General features: G+C 32.6%; 1 protein-coding gene across 1 annotated transcript in view; it reads right to left on the bottom strand.

The window, feature by feature from the left end:
- The window catches only part of Phum_PHUM596230 (serine/threonine-protein phosphatase PP-V, putative), a gene marked incomplete at both ends in the record, with an annotated part of 50839 nt that overhangs the window by 5555 nt on the left and 20284 nt on the right, over window positions 1-25000 (bottom strand). Inside the window, 8 exons of the mRNA XM_002432590.1 lie at window positions 7842-7922; window positions 8150-8370; window positions 8474-8691; window positions 14532-14677; window positions 14967-15078; window positions 15291-15292; window positions 15929-16057; window positions 20601-20804. Coding sequence (XP_002432635.1) covers window positions 7842-7922; window positions 8150-8370; window positions 8474-8691; window positions 14532-14677; window positions 14967-15078; window positions 15291-15292; window positions 15929-16057; window positions 20601-20804 — 1113 coding nt within the window. The remainder of the gene's footprint in view (window positions 1-7841; window positions 7923-8149; window positions 8371-8473; window positions 8692-14531; window positions 14678-14966; window positions 15079-15290; window positions 15293-15928; window positions 16058-20600; window positions 20805-25000) is intronic.

The raw sequence follows: 25000 nt of genomic DNA, 5'->3' as shown, positions 1-25000 counted from the left end.
GTTAATTTAAAACAAATAACGCATAAAATTTTCTTACGTTCGAACGATTTTGAAAGATTTCCATTCCTGGAAAATAGTAATAATAATAATAATAATAATATTTTCTCTCGCGGCGTTTACCACGGCGATGAATCGATAATTATCGAGTTTACGAAGACCGGGAATTCCCCTGATCTCGAAAAAACAATCGAAAATTTAAAATCATCTGCAGCATCTCACACGAAAATCTCATCGTATGTGGACGTCGGTCAATCGACTCCGTTTTAAAAGAAAAGAAATTATTTGATTGGTTTACGGGCGAGTGAAAATATGACGTCATAAATGTTTTCTAGGAAATTGATTGATTGGTCGATTTCAACCTTTCGGCCATTAAATAAATAAAAAAATGAATTTTTCTGATTGGTTCAATTTTTCCTTCTCTTCTATCCGCGTGACATTTAAAATTTTATTTATTTTTAATGAGAAAAAAAAAGAGAGAAAAAGAACGAGAAAGAGAGAGAGAGAGAGAGATAAAGAAAAAAAATATTTTTTTTTTACGATATGCAAAGAATGCAATCAGAACTACCTGTACGACAAGAAACAAAGACAAAATTTTCATCTTTTCACCTGCTTCCACGTTAAAAATCCCTTTATTAAATTATCGACAGAGAAAAACGAAAGGTGAAAGTGGTAAAATCGAAACAAAAAAGAATAAGAAAAAAAAACAGAAAGAAAAGAAAACAGAAAAAAAAAAGAAAACAAAAAAACGAAAAGAAAAAGGAAAAAAAAAACGTATCGAAATTTTGCCGGCAGGGCGAACGATCAGAGAAGGATAAAAAAAAAAAAAAAAAAAAACGAAAAAAAGAAAAGAAGCAAAATCGATCCATCTTCGTCTAATGACACGAAAAAAAAAATCGTAAAGCGAACAAGGCGTTTTTTTAAGAATGCGACAAGCAAGCCCCCCCCCCCTAAAAGTTAAAAAAAAAATAATAATAATAATTCGTCACGTGATTAGTTGATAAACTATTATTGTTAATAATAATTAACTCAAAACCCCAAAAAAAAAAAAAAAAATAAAATAAAAGCAAACAAAAGAAAAAAAAATGAAATTAACACATCGGACGATTCTGCACAATTAGCGGAATTAAATTAAAAACAAAAACAATAACAGTAATAATAATAATAATAATAATAATAATAATAATAATAATAATAATAATAACAATAACAATAATAATAATAATAATGATTTTCTTTTTTTTTTTTTTAAGAAAAAGACCATTCCTAACATTTATATATAAATCATTTTTCGCTTTACTGAGCTCCCGTAATAAAATCAAATAATAATAATAATAATGATAATAATACTAATTAGTAATGTGATGATGATGACCTTTATCACAAACGACTCAACCTTTTTCCTTCGACTTGTCGTCGTCGTCGTCACGACAATGACAAAGTAATTAATCTTACGCGGTAGTTATTACGTCATCAATCCTTCACGTTTCCCATACCGAAACGTGGATATAGAAAAAAAAAAAAAAAAAAAAAAAAAAAAAAAATGGCAGCCGGTAATTTTTCCGATATCGAAAATGGTAAAAAAAAACAAAAAAAAAAAAAAGAGAGAGAGTCAATTTTGCGCAAAGTAAATAAATCAAAAGCAATAAATCTTTTTTTTTTTTATTGGAAAAAAAAAAAGAACAGAAAACAGCATCATCCATTTTTCTAGAAATAATAATAATAATAATAATAATAATAATAATAATAATAATAATAATAATAATAATAATAATAATAATAATAATAATTATCGTTTCGTTCTTACGGAAATTTAAGATGCTGCTGCAACGATGACTACGGATGGATTTTAAAGCGGTAGAAAACGAATCGTAATATTTATTATTATTATTATTATTATTATTATTATTATTATTATTATCGATCGTGAATCGAAGAAGAAGAAGAAGAAGATCTCCGACTACTTCGTTTTTTTTTTTTCCTGTTGTCCCCCTCAGGTGAAAACGTAGTAGAAAAAATTGAGGAGAAAAAAAGAAAAAGAAAATTGTAAAGGAAAAAAAAAAAAAAAAAAAAAAAAAAAAAAAAAAAACTGATAATCCGCCATTTTTAAACGTTTTGCCCGAATGACGTAATCCGTTTCCTTGGCAACGGAAAAGACATTTCAAAGAAGCTGTATAAATGACGAGAGAGAGAGAGAGAGAGAGAGAGAGAGAGAGAGAGAGAAAAGAATAATAATAATTATATTCATCTTTCCCTTTTACTTTCTTTTTGCAGAATATTCCTCTTCATTTTTTTTTTTTCCTTTCCACCATTTTTCATCCACGCGTACAAATACACACTTTCTCTCTTTTTTTACCCCCTTCCCTCCCCCCGTTTATGCAAAAACAAAGTACCGATCTCACCCCGATCGCCCTTGAAACGCGCATCCCTTCACTTTTCCACTAAATCCTCGCAACGGAATCAAAAAGGTAAAAAGAGTACAACAGAGTGAGAGACAGAGAGAGAGAGAGAGAGAAAAGAGAGAGAAAGAGAGAAAGAGAGAGAGAAAAGAGAGAGAGAGAGAGAAAGAGAGAAAGAGAGAGAGAGAGAGAGAGAAAGAGATAAAGAGAGAGAGAGAGAGAGAGAGAGAGAGAGAGAGAGAGAGAGAGAGAAAGAAAGAAAGAGAGAGAGAGAGAAAACGAAGGAAACTTAATTCCGCAAAGTCTAAATCCTAATAAAATGAATTTTTTTTTCCTTTCCATCCTTTTCTTTCTCTACCCCCCCCCCTTCTCTCATTTCCCCGGCACAAGATCACGATGATGATGATGATGATGATTATGATAATGCTTCATCCGTATAACAAGCATCACTTCATCTCGACTCACTAATCGGATTCATTTCATCATAAAATTTTAATTAAAGAATGAATTAATTATTTCTTTTCGTAACAATAATAATAATAATAATAATAATAAAAGGAAGAAACTAAACCGACCGACATCCATGTTAACAAGACGAAGAAAAAGAAAAAAAAAAAATTAAAAGAAAGGGAATAAGAAAGGGGGGGGGGAAACTTGAGAAACGGTTTTCCCTACCATTCAACAAGTGTCACCGTCGTTTCATCGAATATATAACACACACAATTATCCATCTATCCCTCCCCCACCCCCATTTCCGGTTTCATGCAATTCCCATAGAGTAATAAAAAAAAAAAAAAAAATCAAAAATATTCACATGAGAACCACCTTCGCGTTCGCAACTTTCCACACACGCACACACACACACGAAGTCATCATAATTATTATTATTATTATTATTACGGCAGCATCAGTAAAGCAAAAGAAAAGACGAAGCGGCAGCGGCGGGGGGGGGGAAGAAAATACGAGGCGGCAGCGCTCGGAAGAGGGGGGGATCCCAAAAGGTAAAAGGCATCAAAGTTTTCTTCCTTTCTTCCTCCCCACCTAAATCCGCCCTCCGCCCCCCCCCCAACCTTCGTTTTCCTCATCGTATATCGACTATTATTATTGTTATTTTATTTCAAGTTACTAATAAAGTAAAAAAAAAAAAAAAAAAAACTGTAGTGATTAATAATAATAATAATTAATAATAATAATAATAATAATAATAATAATAATAATAATAATAATAATAATAATAATAATAATAAATAAAATAAATCGTAAAATAAAAAAAAAAAAAAAATGCGGCAAACTTGCAAATAATATTATTATTAATAATGATAATGAACCAGCGAAAAATTATTATATATATATATATATATAATAAATCAACAAAACGTAAACTTAAAAAATTAATAATAATAATAATAATAATAATAATAAATTTTGCAAAAAAAAAAAAAAAAAAAAAGAAAAAAACAAAATTTTATTTTCACTGTCGGCATAGAGAATTTAATAAAAAAAGAAAAAAGAAAAAAAAGAAAATTTTTTTTTATACACAGGATAGCTTTTAGGGACTTACCCTGCGGCGTTATTTGTTTAATAATTACATTCCCTGTCGTTTGAGACCCGAAGATAGAGAGAAGGTAGTTACGAGTCAGCCCCCATATTTTTTTTTTTTTTTTTTTTTCGCAACCCAATTTTTTCACGCCAAAGAAAATATTCCAACAGAGAAGAAGAGTGTGCCATCAGATATATAATTATCAATCGAGAGAGAGACAGAGAGAGACAGAGAGAGAGTGAAAGAGAGAACAAATAAAGAACGTATTAGACATCGACAACAACAACAACAAAAAAAAAAAAAAAAAAGTGTCGTGTAGTAGTAATAGTAAACAATTTACAAAAAAAAAAAAAAAAATTCAACAATAATAATAATAATAATTGTAAGTGATAATAATAATAATAATAATAATAATGAAAACAGGAAATACAATAAATAATATTAATAATGATAATGATAATTTTGAAAAAAATAAAAATTAATTTTTTCTCTCGCTTCCGATTTTCCGAAATCGTCGTGAAAAATTATTTAAAATTATTATTCGCGCGGGAAAATGGGAAAGAGAAAGTGAGGCAGAGAGACAGAGAGAGAGAGAGAGAGAGAGAGAGAGTGAAAGAAAAGTAACGGAAAAATAGGAACTAACTGTTTCCGCTTCACAATCGCAATAGTAATAACTGACCTTTAAAAATCTTATTTAAAAAAAATAAATAAATAAGTAAAATAAATGCAGTTATTAAGGAGCCTCTTTGAATTTCGCGGGGGGGGGCAAATAATAATAATAATTTTTTTAAAATTAAAGTTCCATAAATGCAGACTGTAAAAAAGAATTCTACCCGAGCGGAAAAACCGATGTGTCAACGTGAAAATCATCTTTTCACATTTTCCAACGGAATAATAATAATAATAATAATAATAGATTTAACGACACGTATGCAAGATTAAAAATTATCGTGCATGAAGAAAAACCGTCTAAGAAAAACCACCACCATCACGAAAAATGCACGACTCTGAAAAGTTTTCTTCTGCTTTTTAATGACGTAACAATACAAAAAAAAAAAAAAAAAAAACAAACAAATCACATTTTTTTAAAAAAAATAAAAACAAGGGTAGCATGGTAATAAAATTTAATAATAATAATAATAATAATAATAATAATAATAATAATAATAATAATAATAATAATAAATAATATTTAAAAAAAGGTAGAAATGTTTTTACAGTCATGCATTATGAAAAAAATTAAAAAACAAAAATAAAATCATGGACGATTCAAGTGACCTAAAGAAACAACAATAAAACCCGAAAACGAAAATCCGAGTCATTTAAACAGTAATAATAATAATAATAATAATAATAATAATAATAATAATAATAATAATAATAATAATAATAATAATAATAATAATAATAATGACAGTATTGGTACTCGTACTAGTAGTAGTGATAGCAATCGATAAAATATTAATATTGAAAATTTGCATTGAAACCTACCGCGAAGAAAACAAAAGAAGAAAGAGGGAGAGCAGGAGGAAGAGGAGGAGAAGGAGGGGAGGGAAGTGAAAGAGAGGAGAGCAAAAGAAGAAGACTCGAAAATCAAAAACAGTGAACGAACGATAAAATAAAATAAAAAAAAAAGTATCTGGAAGTAATGTATATGTATATAAAACTGTAACACAAAACAATAAAAATCGACAACGAAAAAAAAAGAAGATAATAATAATAATAATAATAGTAATAAAAAGAATGATAATAATAATAATAATAATAATTGAAAGTTTGAAAGAAACATATACATATGTGTGTGTGTGTCTGTGTGTATAAAATCCGACGACAGAAATAGAAAAAGTAAGAGAGAAGTAGATAGATAGATAGACGACAGGTAAGTCAATTAAGTAATACAGGTATATGAATAAAAAGTAGTAGTAATAATAATAATAATAATAATAATAATAATAATAATAATCAAAGAGCGAAAAGTACATTCACGTAGCAAGAGAGAAGAAAAAGAAAATAAGCAAATTTCAATAAAGTATACAAGTACACGCAAACGCAAGCACGCACACGCACAACAAAATATGCGTAACAAAATATAGACGGCGACGACGCACACGCACAAGAATACTCCATGTGCGTGTGTGCGTACACGTGTGCTTACACGCGTGCGTGCGTGCGTGCGTGTACAATATTCGCAAATATATTTAATTTGTTTTTTTTTTTTTTTTTTTTTTTTTTTCAAAGTAATCAAATCATGTATGAAAAATTATGGATAATAATAATAATAATTATAATAAAAAATTTGTAATATTAAATAAATAAATAAATAAATAAATAAAAGAAATTCTTACCGTCTGTCCGATCCGGAGTCAAACCCGCGTTAATATATAATTAAATAGAAAGAAAAAAAAAAAAAAGTAATAATAATAATAATAGAAAAAAATTTCAAAATCTATTTTTTTTTTTTTTTTTTGTTATGGTGGACATGTGTAAAATGTATTTGAGAATGATGTATGTGACGTCATAATACATATTATGACATATAATATGCGCGTGTATGAGTGTTGTTATGCGTGGATAGCGAGTTCAAAAGGAAGCCGCGGGTGGGCGGGCGGTCGCGCGCGCGGGAAAATTCAAATTTCATTTCGTTAAATTTTTTTAAGAGAGAGAGAGAGAGAGAGACGGTACACACTTATGTATGCTGATGGTATTCTACGGATTGTATTGATAAACAATATATATATATATTTAGAAATCGATTAAACCGACGTTATTTATTTTAACAAGGATTTCTCCCCCCCCCCTCCGACCCGTTCTTAATAGGGTTTTTTTTTTTTTTTTCGTGGTATTAGATTGAAAGATTTTTCAATGACTAGACGAATTTTTACGATACGAAATCGAGGATTTAATAAATCCTCCCGTTTGAAAAATAAAGATAATAATAACAAAAAAAAAAAAAAAAACAAAATTCGAAAGGGCAAAACTTTTAGGGGGGGCGGGAAAACAAGAAACTTAGTAACTTCCGGTTCATTTCGCGAGACATTTTTCCAGCGCGTCCACGCCAAACTTTTGCACATTTTTTCAATACGAAACTTTTAATTCTTTCAAATCCTTTCCAACTTCTTTTAAAGTTACGAGGGGGGGGGGAAAACAAACGTGGCGGCATTTTACTCCTCATCCTTTCATTTCTCCCCATTTCCCCTCCCCGTTCCTATAGTTTAATGTCCCCCCCCCGGACGGCGGCGCCGATAGAAAAAACAATATTCAAATTTCTTTAATGGCCTCGTGACCCAAATTTTTTTTTTCTTTTTTTTTTAAAATTCAAATGACGCGCGCGCTCGTGTGCGTATTCTCTCTCTCTCTCTCTCTCTCTCTCTCTCGCACACTCGTTTGTCTATATGCGTGTGTGTGTGCGTGTGCGAATTTTAATTACGAAATTTTTTAATTAAATCAGAAAAAAACCCTTCGCGACATCTCGTCGTCGTCGTCGTCGTTCCTCCCTTTTCTCTCTTTCCGCTCCTAGTTTCGCGTCCTTTTGAACTCGCATGATATAATATTCATAAATAAATAATTAAATCAATCAATCAATCAATCAATCAATCAATCAATCAATCAATGATTGAAAAAAAGTAATAATAATATAAAATAATAATAATATTTAAAAAAAAAAAAAAAAATTTTTTTTTTTTTTTTTGCTTTCTCAAAACCGTGGAAAAACCTTTTTCTTTTTTCTTGCTTTTCCACTGTTTCTTTTTTTTTTTTTTTTTTTTTTTTTTTTTTTTTTTTAAATAAAACTTATGCAATAATAACAGCGAAAGAAAGAAAGAAAGAAAATTTTTTTTAAAAAGAAAATTGCATCGATGAATAAAATATAAAGGAGAGAGAAAAAAAAAAAAATAATCGAGTCTTACCTTCTTCGAGGTTGTCATCACCATCGGACATGAGCTCATCATCGGAGCATATATTAAGGACGTTGACTAACATCTCAGTAACTGCGACGTGAATAACGTGGAAACAGAAAAGAAAAGAAAAGAAAAAAAAAAACAAAAAATTATTTTAGACAATTGACAACAAACTACTTCCGGAAGTAGTAAAAAAAAAAAAATGGCCTCCAATGGACGATGGCGGCACATATTCGTAATAATTAACCCCTCATTTTCCCCCCCCGCCCCTCGGTACCCGTTATCATCATCATCATCATCATCATCGTAATTCTCACCTTTTTCACCTACGAATGGCAAACTCCACGTGAAGACATCCATGAAATTGGGTAACCAATAAGGGTGAGGAGAACAATTGAACTGCCTTATGTTCATAACGTTGTTCTCGTATTTTAAAACGGCCGCTTTATTGTTGTACACGTCCAGGTAATTTGGAGCTGAAAATATTGTGATGAGTGACGGAAATCCTGTTGTTTGACTTTTCCTATACATTCGATATCTGCAACGTCATCAAATCGTTTATTATTTTTTTTTATTTTTTACTTCCCAATTGACGACGCCGACGCCGCCTCCGCCTCCCGCCTACTCCTACTCCTACTCACCCTGCATCTTGTGCTTCGTGTGCTCGTATTATGGACAATAAATTATTGTTTTGAAGAAAATCGCAACATGCCGCATACGAGTAAAAATATGAACAACCTCGCACCGAATTGTGACTGAAGTGCTCGGTATTGTTTTCGTTTCCAAAATCTTCTAACGGATCCGACCATAATAGATCGCACATGGGCCCGAACGCGGGCGGTTCCTTAAATCTGTCCAACTGTAAACAAATAAGAAAAAAAATAATAACAATAATAATGATAATAAATTCCGTAAGGTAAACGTAAAATAATTATTGTTTAAAAGTAAAAGTAAAGGAGTTCCTTCCATTATTACCCCGTATAAATAAATGGGATATAATAAAACGCGGGGGGGGGGCTTAAAAAAAATTTTAGAAAAAAGTTTTTGAAAACTTAAAAGCGCTGTAAATTTCACAACCGCACTACGAACAGAAGAGGAGAGAGAGGGAGAGAGAAAGAGGGGTGAAAATAAGAATGAGAGAGAGAGAGAGAGACGAAGCGAAAAAATATTAAATCAACGGTAACACCCGACCCCCCCTCCCTCCGTCGCGGTGATCAACGTTTCCGCCGCATTTCAAATTTATGAACAATATTAACGATGATAATGATGATAATTCTTCTACTTTTTCACCTCCCCCCCTTTCCCTGTTCATCATTTTTTAATTTCTCATATTTATCTGTCGAGGAAGAAAGAGAAAGAGAGAGAGAGAGAGAGAGAGAGAGAAAAAAAGAAAAGAAAACAATAATGAAAACGATGAAAAAAAAAAAACCCCGACAGGAAAACGGAAATCGCGAATCCTTTTTTTTTTCCGCCGCCATTTTTTTTTCTTTTTCTTCTCGTTTTCCTTTTCATTCGAAATTAAAGTTCACGTGACACTCTGACACTCAAATTCTTTTTTTCCGAAAGAAAAAGAAAAAGTGAAAGTAAAAGTGAAAAAAAAGCGAATAAAAAAATTTTTTAAAGTTGGACAAAATCGAACAAAAAAAAAAAAAAAAAAAAGAAAAAAAGAAAAGTTTTCACTCGTCGCGCTTTCCATTCGTTTTCATTTTTTTTTTCTTCTTCCACGACTGATTCGATTCTCGATATTCCCGACGTTTTTTTTTTCTTCTTCTCCTTTTACCTTTTCCTTTTGTTTTCCGCTTCATTTCCCGCATTAATAATAATAATAATAATAATACAAACAATTAATAAAATCAAAAATTACTGCAATACGTCACTGTCCCCCCTTTTCCCTTTCCCCTTTCCTCTTCCCCCTCCCTTCGAGCAACAACTTTTCTAAACCACAAATCATTTAAAAAAAAAAAAAAAAAAAAAAAAATTAAACGACATTTTTTAACGGGAGAGAAAAAAAACGTTATTAATTTTTATTTTCCTAATGACAAGTGATCGATGAAGTCAAAAAAGGAAAAGAAAAAAGGATAGGAAGGATTAAAAGGAACAAAAAGAGAGAGAGAGAGATAAAAGATGTGAATAAGAAAAATTTTTTCGATTTTTCCCAAAAAGATAACAAAAAAAAAAAAAAAAATTAAATAAATTACATCTTCTTGTTAAAATGTATAGTTTTAATCAAAATTCACGATAAGTTACCCTCCCTCTCCCCTCCCCTCCTCTTCCCCCGATAAGAAACGAAAAATTGCAAAATTGGGAAGAATAAGAAGAAAAAGAAGATAAAGAAAAAGGGAAAAAAAAAATTTCCCTCACGAAAATTACCGGAAAATCGCGGATACGTTTTTTCAAACGAAAAAAAAAAATCATTTTTTTCTAATGCCACGACCGAGAATTTTCATATAGAATTTCCAATCTTTCAAATCAGTCAAAGCGATTCGCAAAAAAAAAAAAAATTTGTTTTTTTTTTTTTTGTTGGCAACTCGAGTATTTTGATATGCCAATTGGCTCCACGTCCAATTTTTTTTTTTTTTTTAATGACAGGTGGAAAAATTAAATTATTTACGAATTTCTTCTTCTCCTTCTTCTTCTTCTTCTTCTTCTTCTCCTTATTTCCTTTTCTTCTCGCGTAAAAAAAAAAAAAAAATTTATTTTATCGAGGAACCCAGAGATCCACCAATCAGAGATGTCGAATCTTTATAAAACTTTAAGAAAAACGATGCGATTGGTCGATCGAAATTCAATTAATCATTTTAATCTTCGGATTACGAACAGACGTGGAACGTCCGAACTTAAAACCACTTTCGACTTTTATCCTTTTCTCTCCCCAAATGTTTTCTTATCCTGTCGGGTATCCCGACCCGACCCGACCCGACCCGATCCGATCCGACACGTGGATTTAGACAATTCAATCAACGACGAGTAAACTAAACGAAACGTAATCCAACAATTAATTTACTTTTATTAATAATTTTTTTCATTTTTTTTTTATAATCCAGATTAACCAACAAACGAACAACAAAAATTTGAACGTGATTTTTCTATCTTCTGCTCTCTCTCACTCTCATCCTTCCACGACGAGGGAAAAACTTTAACGAAAATGATAATAATAATAAGTATAATTTTTCAAAGAATTTTTTAAATTTTCAATCGTTCTCGCCGAACCTGAATCAACCAATTTTCACAAAAAAAAAATTAACGAACCCCGACAACAAAAATCGCGTGAGATTTTTAAAGTGTCAAAAGAAAAAAAAAAAAAAAAAAAAAAAACATGCGATTCGAAAAAAGGATTTTTTTTTTTAAGAAAAGAGAGTTTTCGACAAACAAACGGGCCAAGGTTCTGAAGGTAGGTAGGAAGGAATTGAATTCAAGTGGAAGAGAGGAGGGAGGAGGGGGGGGCGAAGTTGAAAAAAAATTCTTAGAAAACTTCCACGTGGTTCGCCACCATCGCGAAATTCTTCTTCCACGTCTTCGACGTTCATCTCTTTGAAAAAAAAAAAAAACGATTTCGACTACTGCCACGACTTTTCTTATTGGCGATTCATCCATCATCGTTCGACAATCATTTAACGACAGGAGCAGCGGCAGCAGCAGCAGCAGGAGCAGGAGCACAAATAACGACAGAAAAAACTAATTAAATAATTTATTACGCACACATTTAATCGTGTAATCGTCGAACGAACCGATACGGCGAACGTCATAAACGTACGCTTCGCTCGAAATCGAGTCGGCCGCCATATTGAAATCGCATTTTTTTTTTTTTTATCATTCGCCAGGAAAATTTTTTTATTTTCTTTTTTATTTTTCCACGTTAAAAATTTAATTTATAAAGTAATAAAAAAAAAAAAAAAAACCCGTAAACGCATTCGACTTTTAATAATAATAATAATAATAATAATAATAATAATAATATTAACGATGATGATGATGATGATGATAATAATATTAATAATAATCGTAACGTATTTATTTGCATATACAACCCATTACTTTATTATTATTATCGTCATTATTATTACTTTTTCTCTCTCTCTCTCTCTTTTTCTTTCTTTCTTTCTTTCTTCCTTTTAAAATCCACGACACGAAAACTTTTCAGACTATACTAAAAAAAAAAAAAAAAAACCACTCTTACGATAACCACATAAAATTTCACCTTTTTTCTCCCCACCCTCTTCCTCCTCCCCCCGTTCGAAAAGAAAAAGAGAAAAAAAACGCTTTCGCGCGACAAAATCAATATTCCGTCTCTCTCTCTCTCTCTCTCTCTTTCTCTTATCAACAGGTACGATTCTTTTCAAAACCTACCCTAATCTTTCCCCGAATTTTTTTAAACGTGAACGTTCGATCCATAAAAAAAAAAAAATAATAATAATAATAGTTATAACGATAATAAATAAATTTAAGTTTTTTTTTTTTTGTGCCAAGTTCTGCCGCGGACTGATTCAGTCGGGGGGGGGGGGGCATGCCGCCCCCCCGATCGTTTCCCTGTCACGATAAGAAAAGTAAGAAAGAACAGTAGTTTTTTTTTTTTTTTTAAAGGGGATTTCGTGCAAACAATTCAAAATAAAAAAAAAACAAACGCCCTCCCTTAACCAAACCCTCCCAACTCTCCTCCTCCTCCTCCTCCCTTTAAAAAAATCGTGTAATATTTAAATTTACCAAGGGGGAGAGAGAGAGGGGAGGGGGAAAGAGAAAGAGAGGGAAAGAGAGAGAGAGAGAGAGAAAATGGAAAACTTTTTAATACGTAAATAAATAACGCGAACAACGTTTCAACTCCGTCATCGATTAACGTTTTTTTTTTTTTTTTTTTTTTTTTTTTTTTTCCGAGCAACTGAGTTTTTCTTTTCTTTTTCTTTTTCCTATACGTTTCCTTCCGCTTTTCTTTTACCCCGATTTCGAGAAAATGTGTCGAAACCTCGCGTGAAAAAAAAAAAAAATGTCACGAACGGTTAAAAACAAAAACACTACCCCCAACACCACCACCACCAACCCCCCGAAACAATAATAATAAATTACAAAAAAAAAAAATAAAAGAGTTTGGAGAAAAGAAAGAGAAAGAGAGAGAGAGAGAGAGAGAGAGAGAGAGAGAGAGAGAGAGAGTGAAAATTCATTACAGGACCGCCATCATCCTTAAATTACAACCTCGAACTCAAACTCGTTTCAGTGAGAAAAAAAACTTTTCCAACGAGAAAACCCAATTTTCTTTTTTTTTTCTTTTTCCTTTTTTATTGATCTGGACCCGGAGTAAACTTTATCTCTTTGGGTAATCATTTACCGAGAAAAAGAAGAAGAAAAAAAAAAAGAAGGAGGAGGAGGAGGAGGAAGAAGAGGAAGAGGAGGAGTAGGAAAAAAAAACGCGCGCCATTTTTCACTTACGTGTAAGTTTCCATCAAAATCTTTTCCCTCCCTCCCCCGCTGTCTCCTTAATTTTATTTCTTCCTCTTCTTCTCTCTTTCTCTTCTTTCTCTCTTTCTTTATTCCTACTTTCGATTTATGTTTTCAATTTGACCCTTCAAATACCTTCGCGATTCATCCATCCGTTTGTAAAATCCATTAAACGTTTTTGACCCTCTTTTTTTTTTTTTTTTTTTTCGAACGTGCCGTTTAATAAATAACGGAAATCATTTGTTTCGGTTTTTTTTTTTTTTATACTCAATTTCTCCGTCTTCTTTCTATTTCTTTTTAGAACTTTTGTTTTCGAGAAACAGAGAAAGAGAGAGAGAGAGAGAGAGGGATGGGGGGCAAACCAAAAAAATTATAACAGAAATATTTAAAGAATTTTTAATGCGCATAAAGAATAATTTGAATTTTTCTAGAAATTTCCAAGAAAGAAATTTAAAATTATTTACAGATTGTCAGGAAGAGAGAGAGAGAGAGAGAAAAAAAGGAACGGGGTAGAAAGAAAGAGAAAGAGAGAGAGAGAGAAAAAAAAAGGAACGGGGTAGAAAGAGAAAGAGAGAGAGGATACAGAATGTGATAATTTTTAATGAAAATTGAAAACACGAGAGATGCCGCCGAAATGGCGGTAAAAACCTTTTTTGCCCGAAACCTTTTCTCCTCCTCCTCCTCCCCCCCCGAATCTGGTGGAAAAGCGATAAAAATTTATTTTATTTTTATCATTGCATCTTACTCGGCATCTCGTCAAACAATTGGATTTTCCGTTTTCCTCACCCCTCACCATTTCCGCCACACCGTCCCTCATCCTTCCTTTTTCCTTCCCCCTCCCCCTCTCGCATAATAAAATACGTTAAATTTAACCTACCGGCACTAAATCCTTAAAAAAATTACATTTTTATTTTTATTTTTGTAAACTCATTAACCCCACATTTCCCTCCCTCCCCCACCAAAAAAAATGATTATGATTATTATTATTATTATTATAAATTATGCCTCATTAATTAAATATAATAATAATAATAATAGTAGTACGTAATATGGGAACGTGAAAGCAATATTTTTTGAATGCTAATTACGTTTCAACCCTTACAAAATTCTCACACCCTTTAAAACCTTTACCGACATTTAAAATCTAAACAACTTTCACTTTTTCAACCTTTACTCTTCGCCCCCCACCCCTTCCTTCCATCTTCTTTTTTTCCCCACTTCTCTCTCTCTCTCTCTCTTTGTTTTTTTAAAATTCGAAATTTCTTTACTCACCCTCCTAATATCATCTAGATTGTGTATTTCTGGTGAAAGTCCGCCGTGAACACATAGGAATTGTTGGTTCATGAGAGCCGCCAATGGCAAGCAATCGAAAGCCTCCATACACGCTTCATACACACGATCACTATATTTTATTTTACCTGAAACATTTGAAAATAAATATATAAACCTTTTTGGGAAAATTAATCGCTCGTCACGAACGCCGACGCTACTTTCGATAACAAACAATAACAAACAATAACAAACACGATAACAAACACAAAAAAAAAATTTTTGAAAACGTTACTTTCGTTTAATACCCGATATTGTAAAATTTTCGTGGGATTTACCCCCCCCCCCATCGTTTTCCCGTACTTTGACGACAATTTTCCCTCCCCTCTTCTCCCCTCCTTATTTATTAAAAATAATAATAATAATAATAATACTCACACTCTTGTTTAAATGTGAAATATTCCGTAAGGTGTCTACATTCGTGGTTTCCACGTAGCAAATACAGTGTAAACCGATGACATAACTTTAACGCCCATAAATACAGCACACACTGGAAAAGAAACAAAAAAAAAAAAAAATTAAATATTAATAATAATAATAATAATAATGATAAAAATCCGTTATCGATTCGAATGACCAAAAGCTCCCCTGGGTGGGAACGGGAAGGGGGGGGCGAGAATCTCGAGAACAAAAAGGGGAAAAACTTTTACGGTAAATTAAAATTTTTGAAGGCCACAAAAAGAAATTCCAATTTATTTCTACCGCTAAAAAAAAAAAAAATCGTCGGTCGTCACTTCCGGTAAAGATTTTCCGGAAAAATGGAAAACAAGGTCAAAGGTCTCTTTAAAAATTTTTTTTTTTTTTTTTTTTTTTAATGCTCAACGCAAAGTTTCCAAAAGACGAACAAAAAAAAGTTAAAAATAATGTTTTCCTTTTGAGGGGAGGGGGGAAAAAATGACAAGCGAAAGAAAAGAAATAATAATAATAATAATAATAATAATAATAATAATAATAATAATAATAATGATGATAATAATGATAAACAAAAACAAATAATAAAAAGTCCCTTATTTAAAATTTTCAACGCTCCGTACAACTTCGAAAACCCGTCGAAATTTTGATTGATAAACGTTTTTTGTCACTGGTGACACGTTAAAATTTTTTTTTCTTTTTTTTAAAGAAGAAAAATTAAAAAAAAAAAAAAAAAAATTTTTTTTTCTCTTCCGAAATGTATGTGCATGAATGTAAAAAGTTTTCTTTCCTTTTTCTTTTTCTTTTTGGGGAGGGGGAAGAGGGAGGAAGGAAGGGGAAAGGGAGGGAGCAAAATAACTTTCGTCAATTTTAATAAAAAAAAAAAAAAAAAAAAAAAAAAAAAAGATGGATAACTCGATCATATATACTTGCCTCTATACTAAAATACCCTCGGTCGACGTAATCTCCTAAGAAAAGGTACTTTGTAGTGGCGGGAGATCCCCCGACTTCGAATAACTTCATGAGATCGTAAAACTGACCGTGGATATCCCCACATACTGGAAAAAAAAACAATAACAATGATAATAATAATAATAATAATAATAATAATAATAATAATAATAATAATAATAATAATAATAATAATAATAATAATGTTAATTAAACCTTTTCTTTTTTTCGGTTTTCTTATATCGATTTCTACACTCATTTGCGATTTAATTGAAAATCTCTCTTTCTCTCTTTCTCTCTCTCTCTCTCTCTTCCCCCCCCTTTGCATCTTAAATTATTTTTTTTCGTGTAACCCAAAACATGGAGCACACAAAAACAAATACTGCCCCGAAGCAGTTTTATAATTTTTATTCGAATTTAATTTAAATGATGAAAATGTTTGAAAAAACGCACACACACGCACACACATGTACGCTCGGGGAGGGGGAAGGGATGGAGAGTCACGTTTAAAATCATTTTTCTTTTAAATAAATTATACTCAATAAAATTTTAATATGGTAATTAATATGGTTCGATTACTAATAAATAATTATTTAACTTGTTTTAATACGGAGGGAAAAAAGAAAAAAAAATGAAGCCTCCGGTCTTTCTTTTTTCTTTTTTGTTTCCCCCCCTCTCCCCCCGGGAAATTTTTTGATAAAATGTTTTCTCAAGTTAAAAGGTCGTGTAATATGTACCAGAAACGAAACCTTCCGGGTTAAAAAAAAAAAAAAAAAAAAAAAATTCGTGATTCGAAAGAAAAGAAAAATTTTAATGATGGTAATATTGAAACTCTGTAATTTTTTAAGAAGCGGTTTTCCCCCCAAAACACATCCGGTTTAAAAATAAAATTTTTTCATCTTGAACACGATACCCGCGAAAAAAAAATAAAAAAAAAAAAATAATAATAATAATAATAATAATAAAGATGGCGGCAAATCGACGAGGAGAGGAGAAGAAAAAAACAATTTTTTTTTTTCAGATGAGAAAATCATAAAATTTAACTATAACCTCCCTCCTCCTTTTTCTTACCTCCCCCGTTTCCCCCCCCCCGCGAAAAATCCCCCTTAAATCGAATTCGACAATTTTTTTTTTTTGTAAAATATAAAAAAAAAAAAAAAAAGTTAGCTTTAATATTTAAATTATTTTCTCTTTCCATTCAACCTTTTTGCTCCCGTTTCTCCCCCCCTTTCCATCCCCTCCCCCCGTCATTTTAATAACAAAGCTTTTTTAATCCGTCGTTAAAAAATAATAATGATGATGATGATGATAATAATAATAATAATAATAAAATTTTCCTTCAACGAAAAGCGTACTTAAAACCGCGAATCAAAGTGAATTAAAGTTTCGCTCGAAAGGGGCTCCAACGACGAATGAAGGAAAATTTCACCGCCGGTGGAAATCGGAAAATCAAAAGGAGAAGAAAGTGATGATAATGATAATAATGATAGAAACGATGGAAATCCGAACGAGTATCACTCGTACACCGAGAATTCCAGGTGAAAAACAAAAGGAACGAAAAAGACGGTTAGCCCATTTTCTTCTTGCGTATTATGAATACAAAAAAACCGGAAATAGTTATAACCTTTCGTCGCGATACGAACGACGGCAACGAGTTTTTCTGCGAATCCAAGTCCACTTTAGAAATGTAATAACCTCCTGAGAATCTAGGGAAAATCAATAAATAAAACACACACACACACACACACACACACACACACGCAAAATAAAACTCATTTTTAAACATTTTCCAAAACAAACTTTGACGGAGTGCGAGAGAAAGAGAGAGAGAGAGAGAGAGAGAGAGGTAAGAGAAATCACGAATCAATTTATTTTCTCTCTCTCTTTCTCTCCTCGTGAATTTCGAATAAATTTAAAAGTCTACAAAAAATTAATATACTTTCACTGGAGAGAAGAAAAGCAGGAAAAAAAAAAAAGGTATTTTCGATTTTAATTAAACTTTATCTACCACCACCGTCCGGGAAAACGAATAAAATTCAAAAAAAATCCAAGAACCGAAATCAATGATGCGGTAATACAAAAGACCGGAAAGAGAGAGAGAGAGAGAAAAAACATTCTTTGATGCAAACTTTTTTTTTCCATCTTCGTCTGCCTCACTCTCTCTCTCTCTCTCTCTCTCTTTTGTTCCAGAGAAAGACGAGTTTACAACGCGAAAAAAAAACCAAAAACACGATATTTTTCTAAATCATTTACCTACTCCTCCTCCCACCCCGAGAGTCTCCCGTCAAAAATCCCCCCTTGTCCAGAGATTAAATATAAATAAACAAACAACGCACGCGCGCACCCACACACTTCCAAATAAAATTATAAATAAAATAAAAAGTTAAATTTTTCAACCATTTTTTTTTCAACGAATCCTTTTTGTCAGGACCGAATCCCTTCAGTTTTTTTTTCACGCTCCGACCTCCGACCTCTGACCTCCCCCCATCGCTTTCCAATTAATTCTTCGCAATGACGATGATGATGATGATGATGATTACAAAAACCCCTTATTCCTTTTCACAGGTGGTGGCGTTTTCGCAAACAAACAGAAAATGATATTTCGTTACGTTTCCACACGACCCTTTCCATTGCCTTACCCGCGGTAAGACTTAAATTAATATGCAAAGCACTGAGGAAAAAGACGAGCGATATGCAAAGAATTAGAGAGAGAGAGAGAGAGAGAGAGAGTGAGGAAAAAAAGACAAACCTTACTTACATCGGCGTCGTTTTGTTTGCAAAGGGATGAACGAGGATTTTGACATTTGAGCCGACGGGGTTTAAATTAAAATAAATTTTCATAAGAAAAGAATTTTTTTTTCCCCCCCCCCCTTCTTTCGAAACGTCTTAACTCGCCTTCTTTATTTTTTCCTTTTTGTTTTTCCGCCCCCCACTCTCTCTCTCTCTCTCATCCGCGCCTCTCCCTGTCCTTGTTTGTATGCGTGCGTGTGTGTGTGTACACAGAAAAGAAAAAAAAAGGAAAAACTTTTTTTTTTTTTTTTCGTTTTCCAAAGCGAATAATTCAAACATAACAAAAAAAAAAAAAAAAAATTAAAAAACTCGTTGGAAAATATCCTCGTCGATTTTCCACAGCTTATTTCGTTGCTTTTCCATCCTCGGGCATTTTAACCTTTTAATAAGGAAAAAATAAAATAAAATTTCTTTCTTTTTTTTGTTTTGTTTTGAATTATTTTTGAACCAAAAAAAAAAAAAAAAAAAATTTTCATTTCGTTCGTACGCCCCTCCCCCACCTTTCCCCTTTTCTTTCTCTCTCTCACAGACACAAGAGCTACGTACATTTTTTTTTTCTTTCTTTTTACAGACTTCAGTTCGATTTTTCATTTTCCTCTAACTTTTTCATTCCTTTCGGCTATATACTCAGTTAACAACTGACCCTTGGCTGCTGTTGCTGTTGTTGTTGTTCACTTCCACCACATCGTCAAACTTACCCCCCCCCCTTACGGCCTTACGTTTTAAACTTTTAAAAAAAGCAATTATTGAGATTTCAATTAAATTTAGTATTTTTACAAATTTACGAATTCCACTTCCGGAATTTTATTAAAGTTCAACCGGACCGGAAGTAAATCTCCCATCCATCCCGTTTAGAAAAAAAAAAAAAAAAAAAAAGAGAAAACTTCATCCGGGTTCGGCATGCATGGAAACTCACATTAATCATTTTTCGATTTCATTTCGAAGAAATACGATAAGAATTCGCCATATTGAAAAATCCTGAACGGAACCTTTTTCTCTCTCTCTCTCTCTCACTCTCACTCTCTCGACTTTTATACTTTACTTTATTGCCTCCTTTTTCAATTTCGACAAATCAAATTCGAGCAAAAAAAAAAAAAAAAAAAGAAATTCGATAAGAATCATCCTTCCATACTTCCTTCCTTCCTCCCTCTTGTTTTTCTTTTCTTTTCTTTTATCCCCTCCTCCTCCCCCCCCTTTGAGAATGGCTTTCTCCTCATACGTTTCTAAACGGATTCACAATAAAAAAAACACCTCGAAGGTGTGTGTGTGTGTGTGCGAGGGATGTTTTCCCTCCCGGATAACATCGTAAAAAAATTAATAATAATAATAATAATAATAATAATAATAATAATTTGAGTAATAAAAAAAAAAAAACTACCCGAGACCACCCGCCGAGTAAAAGTAACATAAAAAAATTAAAAATTAAAAAGGAAAAATTTCAACCCATTAATAAAACCATTTAATTAATCGTTGATATTTCAAATACGTGATTTGGATTAACTTGAATTTTTTTTTTTTTTTTTTTTGAAAACCCCCCAAAAAAAAAAAAAAATTTTCCTAATGCGTGTAATTACAATAACGTTAAAATTTAAATAAACGTATTTCGCTTGATTACGGATTTTAACGGACGTTTGAGGGCATCATTATTATTATTATCATACACATTTCATTTACTTTCGAAAATCGTTCTCTCGAAAAAAACGCGGCGGCGGTGGGGGGGGGGGAGAAATCGGAGGAGGGGACGCGGCAACGCTTTTCTCCACGACTTCCTTTAAGAAAGGAGAAGAACATGGGGGGAGAGAGAGAGAGAGAGAGAGAGAGAAAGAGGAAAATGCAAGACGTAAATTTAATTTTACTCACCTGTTACAGGTGCCTCTATATCTATCATAGTTCGCTCCGAACGGAGGAGAGCAGCTCCTTCGTTAATTATTCTAAGGGCTGCACTTTCATCTATTCTCCCTTCTAAAATAAAATGTTGCTTGAGCACGTCCGGTTTGGGTTTACCCGTTCGTGTGTCGAACACTTCATCTGTAGTTAATTTATGACTTGGAGGAAAAGGTACACCTGAAATGAAAATGATCATAAATAAAATGACGATTCGTAACCGGAAAAATCAAAAAATGTGAGAAAATTTCATTTTCCACGTCGGGAAAAACGTCCCGGCACGACGCGTCAAAACAAGTCGATCCGGATCCGATCGAAAACTTATGACTTTTTTTTTTTTTTTCCAGGACAAAGCACACGTCCGAACTGTCCGCCGTTCGGTTGATATTTCGGTCGTGTACGTAATTCGCTTCTTCGTTCCCAGGAGCGAGTGGTAGGTAAAAACCCACCGGAAATAAAATATCGACGCATTTAAATATATAAATTGATATGAATGTTTCTCGACGGTTTCAAAACTTCTCAAATAACGGCAAATTTCCTCCGCTTCCCTCCCCCCATCTCTCTCTCTCTCTCTCTCTCTCTCTCTCTCTTTTCCCGTTTTTACATCACGTTCAAAACTTTTTGTTTTACCTCGAGGACCGACGTTGTTAAGCGTTACGATTCTCCTATCTTCCCTTCCCTTTCTTTCCTTTCCCTTTTCCCCCCCGCCCCCGGGATAAAAAAAAATTTTTTTAAAGTACGAACGTTCCAAAAAACTTAAACGGGAATTGATTGATCGATTATGACCCGTTACGCGGCCCCCTCTAATTAAGTCTTTGAGGTACTCGAATGAAAACCGATTATTAGCCCTTCAATTACTGTTAAAAACAAGGTGTTAATAATAAATATTTAACGTTTTGTTCTATCTCTCTCTCTCTCTCACACATCTTATTTGTCAATGAGTTAGTAAGTAAGGTATCCACTAAGCAAGCACAAGCACACCTTCTTATTATCATCATATAAATAAATATTATTACCAACGGTCACCGCGAGCAGTATTTACGTTTATTATTTGTAAATTTCGAACGAAGAAGGGCGGTGGGCGCGGCGAAAATTCGCATATCACTTCGGTATATGTACACAATAATGAAAATGCAGGGGAGAGAGGGGAGGGGAGAGTGTAAAAAAAAAAAAAAAACAACTTGAAACCCCGTTTCGCGGTCGGTTCCGCGGTTCGTTCTAATAATCCGATCCTTTAAATCCAATCACCGATTCATTCCTACATTCATTCACTCATTCAAGAAGAAGAAGAAGAAGAAGATGAAGAAGAAGAAAAAGGAAAAAAAGGTCATCATAGTGGGTTTCTGAACGCACCACCTTTTAACCAAGAACGAAAATAACTCGACCGAAGAATTTGTAAATTAATTAAAAAAAATTTTCCTCATAATTTTCCCATTTTTTCTTCTTCTCTTTCTCTCTTTCTCTTTCTCTCTCTCTCTCTCCCCTCTCCCCCCAATTTTTCCACAACTTTTTTTTTCTTTTTTTTTTTTCAATCTCTCGCACTTATCATCATCATCATCATCATTTTTTTCCCTTCTTACAAATTAATTAAAAATAAAATAAAAGTTAAATTTAATAAGCAAAGTAAAAAAAAAATGATGATGATGATAATAATAATGATGATGGGTAAGAAAAAATTTTTAATTGAAAAAAAAAAAAAAAAGAGTGGGGAGACCGTCGGGGAAATTAGCGATGAGAAAAAGGAAAAAGAAAATTTTATCTTCTTTAAAAAAAAAAAAAAACTTTAGAGCTTTATACCTTACCATCCCCCCCCTTCCTCGCGGTGAGTGATTATTAAGGCGCGGCGCGGTTAATCGCGGTTTCCGATGGCCGGAAACGTCACGTGGTCGCTTAGTGATAAAAAATACTACTTTCCCATTGTTTAATTTATTCTACCTTTCAAATTTTCCTCCCCTTCTAATTTTTTTCAATTTTAATCCTTTAGGGGGGGAAGGGAGAGGGAGGGAAAAGAATCTAAATAATTACACTCCGTTATTGTTGCAAAACGGCCGTCGGATTTAAAATAAAAAAAAAAAAAAAAATAATAATAATAATAATAATAATAATAACAATCACACAAAGTGACTCATCGACTTTTTCCGCCCCCCCCCCCACTTCCCTTTTCCCCCATTCACCCCACAGGTGGTCAATTCGAACTAAAGTCAATCATTCAAACCTATAATTTTCCCTTCCTTTTTCCCTTCGAAATCATAATAACATGTCATTTAAATGTATATGAAAATAATAATAATGATAATGATAATAATAATAATAGTAACAACTTGCTCCCGTAATGTTTATCATCAATTCTGGTTATTAAAACTAGATTAAGAAATCTTTTAGTAAAATACCATTATTATTAAAAAAGAAAAAAAACAGAGAGAGAGAGAGAGAGCAAAAAAAAAATGACGTGGAATCAGAAAAAATGTTTTTTTTTTGCGTCATTCGCAACAGATGAACAAACGACAAAAACGGACGAAAATCAAAACATGTCGACTAAAAAAAAAATGGCGGAATCGCCATTTTTTTTAGTTATTGTTTCGTTTTCATTTTTTTATAAAAATCACACACTTTCTCTTTTTCGATTTTTGTTTTTGTTTTTATTTCCTTTTCCGTTCGAAAACGATGGCAGGAAAAGCTGAAAGGTGTAGCTAGGGAGGGGGGAAGTGAGAGAGTGGAAAAACGAAACAAAACAAAGCAGAAAACAATAGAAACGTTTTTCGAAAACAAAGCGCATCCGTTTTTTTTTTTTTTTTTTTTTTTTTTTTCATTTCTTATTCAAACGATCGAAAAAATGCATAAAGCCCCCCGCCCCCATTTTTTCCCCATTTTATTTTCCTCGTTCGTTGTTTGCACCAATTTTCCCTTCGTTCAACTTATTATTATTATCGCGAAAAGAAAAGCGAGAGAGAGAGAGAGAAAGAGTAGGTTAGGGACTGACGTCAAAAACAAAAACGTGCCTCTCCGACTCCCTTCCCCTCTCCTTCCCCCCCCAATTAACATATCATTCTCGGGAATATTTATTGCCGTCATAATAAATAATAAATAAAAAAAAAAGAAAATTTTTTTTTTTTTTTAAAGAAAAGATAAGTTTCACGCGAACAATGTCGGCTCCTGATTAACCGTCGAGAGAGAGAGAGAGGGGGAAGAGGGTGTAAAAGGAGGGAAAGAGAGAGAAAGAAGGAGATGAAAAAAAAAAAAAAATTAAATTAAATTATCGATAGCTCTAGCTGAACTGATTAAAACTTTGTTCGTTAAAAAAAATTTTTTTTTTCTTTCCCCCCTTCCGAATTTTTCCACTTCCTCTCCTTTCGATGCCTCCCTCTTTATTTTCCGCATACAATCATTTTTATCAACCCGAGAAACCCCCCCCTTAAAACCCAACCCTTAAAAAAAAAAAAAAAAATTTTTTTTAATCCGAGACCTAACGCTTTCGATGTAAGTAAAAGAAAAAAAAAAGAAAATTTTCTTTTCTACCTTTACGTTTGACTGATTTTTCCATTTTCTTTTTTTTTCCTTTACGCACTCACATCCTCCCCCTCTCTCTGTCTCATTCATTTAAAGGCTTTCAATTAGAATAATTAATTTTTTAAAAATTTAACTCGAATCCGTTTTGGTTTTTTCTCTTTCTCTCTCTCACACTCTTTTCCTACTTTAATTGATTTGACATTATCCACTCAAGTTAATCCGAATAAATGAAAAGGTTTTTAAAAAAAGGGGGGGGGGAAGTCGGGGGGTAAAAGATTTCCACAAAAACACCGCACTACGAAAAAAAATTTTTTTTCTCTCTTTTTCGCGGTTTTTTTTCTTTTTTAAATAATAATAATAATTCGAACGGAACCACCCCCTCAAAAAGAAAAAACCCCGGGAAAAAAAAGAAACGTGGGAAGGAGGAAAACTCTCGTCGGTTTGTTTCATTTTCCGAGTAAGTTTCGTAAAAAGAAACAAATCAGATGAAACACGACTGACAGATTATTGTTCCAAGTGTCAACCCTTCTGCGTTTGTCGTTTGTCGTTGTTTAATATTATTATTATTATTATTATTCTTTTAATGGCAAACCGTGGACATTTTCCGACAAACAAGATATTATATTTTCTTCGTGTGAAAAACAACACTCAAAAAAAAAAAAAAAAGGTTGTTCCTTGTGGGAAAAGTAAGTAGAAAACTCAAGATTTTTTTCCCCATTTTCCCCCATTTTCCCATAACCCTTTCGATTTTTCCGATTCGAAAAAATAATTTTCTAGAAAAAACGAAAAAATTGGCAAGTTCGCGAGGATGTCGCGCGTTTTTTTGCTCTTGTTATTATCATTATTATCATTATTATTATTTTTTAATC

The sequence above is a fragment of the Pediculus humanus genome, genomic scaffold (genome assembly GCF_000006295.1).
Source record: "Pediculus humanus corporis 1103172108315 genomic scaffold, whole genome shotgun sequence".
NCBI classification, from domain to species: domain Eukaryota; kingdom Metazoa; phylum Arthropoda; class Insecta; order Psocodea; family Pediculidae; genus Pediculus; species Pediculus humanus.
Note: the sequence above shows the minus strand (reverse complement) of the source record. Positions and strands in the feature narration are given on the sequence as shown.